The sequence below is a fragment of the Numida meleagris genome, chromosome 24 (genome assembly GCF_002078875.1).
Source record: "Numida meleagris isolate 19003 breed g44 Domestic line chromosome 24, NumMel1.0, whole genome shotgun sequence".
Lineage (NCBI taxonomy): Eukaryota > Metazoa > Chordata > Aves > Galliformes > Numididae > Numida > Numida meleagris.
This window is the reverse complement of record NC_034432.1, coordinates 299,946-305,647: the sequence shown is the minus strand read 5'-3', so window position 1 is coordinate 305,647 and position 5,702 is coordinate 299,946. Positions and strand designations below refer to the sequence as shown.

Here is a 5,702-nt window from a genome sequence, read left to right as displayed (position 1 = left end):
GAGGAGCAAGCCACTGCAGCTCACCTTGTTCACCAAGGAGGAGAAGGCAGGAGAAGTGGATGAGGGAGCCTGGTGCTGGATGGGCTTTTATACTGGTCTAGACTGCCCCAGGCTTAGAGCAGCACCCTTTGCAAATGTAATGTGTTTACGAAAAGCTCATCTTGCATGCAAATCATCCCAATTATAACAACTAGTCTCTTGTTTATTTCCTCTGTAATGCTTCCTTTTATTTTCCTACTCTACATATACTATTCAATTGTGCAGACTGCTTTCAAGTTACAGCTTTAGATGCCAAAATATTTCCAGAGGTAAGGGCATGTCATCACAAGAATGATGCATCCAGTGATGAAGGGTGTCCCAGCACTCCAGGGGATGTCTGCCTATTACTCTCTGGAGCACTGCATTAACATTTGTACTGTTGATCGGGGCCCTTTTTTTCCTAACCCTGAATCTTCAGGCTGGACATCCAAAGGGAAGGAGAGGCCACATCAGTCACTCTCCGTAACACAATGCTTACTCACATTCTGTTAAAAATCACCTTTCCAGTCAGGGCACTTCTGCTCCTGGAGTTTAGAATCTCTCTCAAATTAATTATTGCTCTCGCCAGGAGCGGGCCTGGGTCATCTTTTGCAATCTTACTTCTCTCCTTCATACCTTCCTGCCTTAAGTAGCATAGTACCAACAAGATGGAACGTAGTCTATTACCCTCCCATGACTCCTTGCTGGAGACATCAGGTAAACTAGGAAGACTCCCAGTGACAGAAGCATACGTAAGCAACTGGTACACGTCCCTCCACCTGCCCATCTCTTTGACACAGCTCATGCTTTGGCCATCCAAACTGACGGCCGAATGTGCACAAACAAATACTTGGTAGGATTTCCACAGGACGCCCAGTCCTGTTCAGGAGCTCTGCGAATGCTCGCAAAGACAGATGGATGAACAATGGCACCGGAGGTTCCCTTCGTGCTATGGGAGGCAGGATGAGAGTGGTGGGAGCAAAGCAGGGCCTGTGGAGGACAAGAGTGTGGGAAGGAGGACTAAGAGCCAAGTTGATGGTGTCCCACTCCCTCGGTCTCCCCCGTTTGAGGCATGTGTGGATGGACAAAACTATCCGTGGTTTGGGACCTCCCCAGGTACAGTCTGCTCAGCAGCTGAGTAGGAATTTTGGAGGAGTCCTGTGGGCTGCTCCAGACCCACTTCCCTTCAGGACACAGTGATGTGCATGGAAGGACTACAGAATACATCATACTTTTGACCACAGGATTGCTCCACTAGGGGAGACCATTCTCTTCCTGCTCCATTCCTGCACTCTGCAGTGTTTTCAGGAGATATCACAGATGCTGCCCAACTCCTCAGATGGGAGAAGATAGGCTCTGCAATTCCAGCTTCCACTCCTAAACATCATATCTACGTCTGCTCTACACATACATGTAGTAACAAGTTGAAGTAGGGCTCAGAATTCAACAGTGTTGGCTTCTTTTCAACTTATTTGGGACTCTCTCCACTCTGAGGGTTTGGCAGATGTGCTTGGAGGAGGGATGGGCAGAAGAATGCTTTTGGAGCAGTGAGCACAGTAACGCCTTCTGGCAATCCAGTGTCTTCCTTTATCATATAATCATAGGATATCTGGAGTTGGAAGGGGTCCATAAAGATCATCAAGTCCAACTCCTGTATGTAACTATCCAAATTATCCTGTCTTACCAAATGATAAACAATTTCTAACATCATTCTCTGCTGTCATTCCCATTAGAGGGAGGTCCTGGAGACTCATATATGAAAGATCTGGCCAACATCACATATCCCTCCATCTCCTTGTTACTCTTGCAAATGCCATCTCCCTTGAGAGTGCTTAAATCCCACGAGCAAGGAGAAGGTGAATATCAGGATGTTGTGCAACACTTGTACTCCAAGACAAAACATTTTCCCCTGAAATGCTTTCCTATGAATACCAACTGGAAAGAAACATGAGGAGACTGAGATTACAATGCAGCATAAATTTTATTGCGTCTAAAGAAGAAATCAAAGCAGTGCAAAGTTTAAAGCTGCTACAAAGGCAGTTGATAAACAGATTGGCAATCAGCTGGCAAAATTCATCAAAATGAGATGAACATCTTCCTCCCTCACAAGGTGAGAGGGGAAAGAATCAGGGCCACCTCAACTTGCTTCAGGATAAACCCATGGCACAGGACAGCAGAACACAACAAAGATTTGTGATGGCGAGAAGAAAGCAGAAGAAGAAGACATCTGCTGGCTGTGTTTCCAGACAGCGCAAGCTGGCATCCTGGCTTCGATCTCTGCTTTGCAGGAGAACGCAAGGGTGCTCAGCCCATCTGGAAACACTGGCCAGCTGCTCCATCCTCAGTCCAGCACCTGGATTTGGGCTTCCTGAGCAATGGGCTCATGAGACATGCACTTCATGCTTAGCAGGGCAGGTACCTCCTGCCAGAGAAGCGGCTGCCCAGGCCAGAGATGCCAAAGCCACCAGAGGAGATGGGCACTCCCTCCTGGCTCAGGATGCTGCCAACAGCAGCGGAGGTGCTGGAGCCCACAGCGGTGTTCTGGGGGAAGGAGCTGAGGATGGGTCCGGGCAGGGTCACCACCACAGGAGAGGGCTGGATCACCACGCGGGAGTCCTGGCCCTGGCGCACAGAGGGCTCGTTGCAGCTGTTGGCCAGCGGGGTGGGGCCACAGGGACGGCACAGATCGTAGCAGGACATGGCTGTGGGATGGAGCTGGACCTGCAGAGAGGACAGGGAAAACACAGGCAGTGTGAGCAGCTGTCTGGTGGCCTGATCACCTAGAGAAGAGGCACAGGCTAAAGAGCAGGGACAGGCTTTGCAGCGGACAGAGTGAAGCTTTGCCGGCCAGGTCCCAAAGAGCCCCAGCAGAGACACTCCAAGGCCTTCTCCCACCTCCCCCACACTGCCATGCAGAACTGAGTTGGTGGGAGCACCATCAAGAAGCAAGGCTCACGTCAAGGCCTGCAAAGAGGCAACATCTCAGTGGAGGCCAGAAGAGAAACAAGAGAAGCAGAGAAAGAGAAGAGTGAGGAGAAATCCACTGCAGCTCACCTTGCTCACCAAGGAGGAGAAGGCAGGAGAAGTGGATGAGGGAGCCTGCTGCTGGATGGGCTTTTATACTGGTCAGGACCGCCCATTGGTCCAGAGGCACCCTTTGTACATACATGATATGTTTCAACATGCTCATCTTGCATGCAAAACACCACAATTAACGAAAATGTTGTCTTTTTTTCTGTTTCCTGCAACGCTTCCTTTTCATTTCCCTGTTCATGACATGCCCCTTACACCACTCATTCTCCTTTCAAGTGACGGCATTAGAGACCAAAATACTTCCTGGAGATGTGACACATGAGCACAAGCAGGTGATGCAGCCAGTGATGAACAATGTGTAACCTCGGGAGGGAAGAGCAGCCTCCTACCCTTTGGGCCTTGCTTCCACACTCATCCTGGAACAGGTGTCCTCCTAACCCTGAAGCTTCACCTGAACTTCCATATGGGAGGGCCAGCATCATCAATCGCTCTCCCTGATGCTACAATAAAACTTGTATTATAGAATGACTTAGTTTGGAAGGCACCTTTAAAGATCATCTAGTCCAAACTCCTGTCATAAGCTGGGATATATTCCAGTAGATCTGGTTATTCATAATCCTTCTAACCTTACTTTGAATGCTCCCAATGCTGGGGCATCCACGGCTTATCTGCACTACCTCTTCTAATAACATAATAATAATAAATTATTAGTGTCTAATGACCCTCATCATAAAAAAAAGTCATATCCCATCTTAATCTACCCTCTTTCACATTAAAACTCTTCCCTCTTGTCTTGTCACTGCTGTACCTTATATAGACTCTCTCCATCTTTCTTATAAGCCACCTATAAATACTGAAAGGCTGCAATAATGTTTCCATGGAGCCTTCTCTTCTCCAGGCTCAAAAACACCAACTCTATCAGCCATTCTTCACAGGAGTAGAGCTTCAGACTTCTGATAACCTTTGTGGCCTCCTCTGTACTTGCTCTAACAGGTCCACATCTTCCTTTCTCTGGGGACCCAGAGCTGAATGCAGTACATTAGGTAGGGTCTCATGAAAGCAGAGTCAATGGAGAGAATCACCTCCCTTGACCTTCTGGCCACAGTTCTTTTCATGCAGCCCAGGATATGATTGGTTTCTTGGCTACAAAAACACAATGTCAACTCAGATCCAGTTATTCATCCATCATTATGCCCAATCCCTCCTCTGGAGGGCTGATCTCAGTTGACTAAATTCATTGCCCTGCCTAACTGATGCTGGGATTTTTTCCAACACAGAGGCAGGACCTTGCACTTGTCTTTGTTGGACTTCATGAGGTTCACATAGTCCCAGTCCTCACATCTCTCTGAGTCTCTCCTACTGAAATCCCTAACCACCAGAGTATCAAATACATCACTGAGTTTGGTGTATTCCATAAACATAGTGTCACCCATGAACACCAGGCCACTCAGGCTATGTTAAGCATTGCCTTTCTAGTCAGGGCACCTCTGCTCTTGGCTTTTACTGTTTAAAAGACTGTCTAAAAGCCAGTTTCTCTCAGATTAACTATTCCTCCAGGGAGGGCTCAGATCACAGTTCACAGTGTTGTCCCAGCTGCCACCAGTCTCTTTGACTCCTTTGGGGCTCTCTCCAATTTAGGTTTCGCAGATGTGCTTGGAGGATTGATGAGAAGAAGAATACTTTTACAGTGGTAACATCCAAACACAGTTCAATCAGCTGAGCACTGGCAGGTACAGAAATGCCTTCTGGCAATTTAATGTCTTGTTTTATCAACTGAAAGTTGGAAAATATTCAACTTTGCTCATATGTCCCTTGAGGGTGCTCATAAATACTAGTATAACAGTATGCCAACACTATACAACCATACAGCTACCCATCTTATTTCCAATTATAAGGTGTTTTGAGGGAACTCAACAACTTGGGGAGCAAGAAGGCTCACACTGGGAGGTATTACTCAAATCTCCATGCCAGTAAAAAACTTCTCACCTTCGACAGATTAACTGAGAATCCAAACATGGAAGGAATATGAGGGAAGAAACATGAGGACACTGAAATTACAATGCAGCACAAATTTTATTTAGATTAAAGAAGGAATCAAAACAGTGAAAAGATAAAGGCTGCTACAAATACAGCTGACAAACATATTGGCCATCAGGAGGGAAACTACAGGAAGATGGGATGCATGTCTTCCCAATCACAAGGCAAGAGGGAGAAGAAGCAAGGCCATCCCAAATTCCTTCAGGATAAACCCATGGCATAGGTCAGTAGGAGACAATGAGGACTCCTGATGATGAGAAGAAAGGGGGAGAAGAGGAAGACATCTGCTGGCTGGGAGCACAGGCTGGCACCCTGACTTCCATCTCTGCTTTGCAGGAGAATGCAAGAGTGCTCAGCACATCCTGGTCAGCAGCTCCATCCTCAGTTGGGCACCAAGCTTAGGCTTTCCTGGAGGATGTGCTCATGGGGCTGACGACTTCACCCTTAACAGGGCAGGTACCTCCTGCCAGAGAAGCGGCTGCCCAGGCCAGAGATGCCAAAGCCACCAGAGGAGATCGGAACTCCCTCCTCACTCAGGATGCTGCCAACAGCAGCAGAGGTGCTGGAGCCCACAGCGGTGTTCTGGGGGAAGGAGCTGAGGATGGGTCCGGGCA

The 5,702-nt window shown here is 47.9% G+C and overlaps 2 protein-coding genes across 5 annotated transcripts in view; both read right to left on the bottom strand.

Annotated features, from left to right (window-relative positions):
• Positions 1–95, bottom strand: part of LOC110388003 (feather keratin 2-like) — a 906,242-nt gene extending 906,147 nt beyond the window's left edge. The window contains exon 1 of the mRNA XM_021376792.1: positions 25–95. The gene's annotated coding sequence lies outside the window, so the exon portion shown is untranslated. The remainder of the gene's footprint in view (positions 1–24) is intronic.
• LOC110387897 (feather keratin 2-like) overlaps positions 2,283–5,702 on the bottom strand; it is a 16,104-nt gene continuing 12,684 nt past the window's right edge. For 3 of the 4 annotated variants that reach the window (XM_021376587.1, XM_021376586.1, XM_021376585.1), the window contains one exon: positions 2,283–2,739. In XM_021376587.1, the coding sequence (XP_021232262.1) occupies positions 2,422–2,718 (297 nt within the window). In that variant the 5' untranslated portion in view covers positions 2,719–2,739 and the 3' untranslated portion in view covers positions 2,283–2,421. Of the gene's footprint in view, positions 2,740–3,072; positions 3,158–5,702 lie in introns of those variants that run through there. The other variant, XM_021376588.1, reaches the window with a different exon arrangement.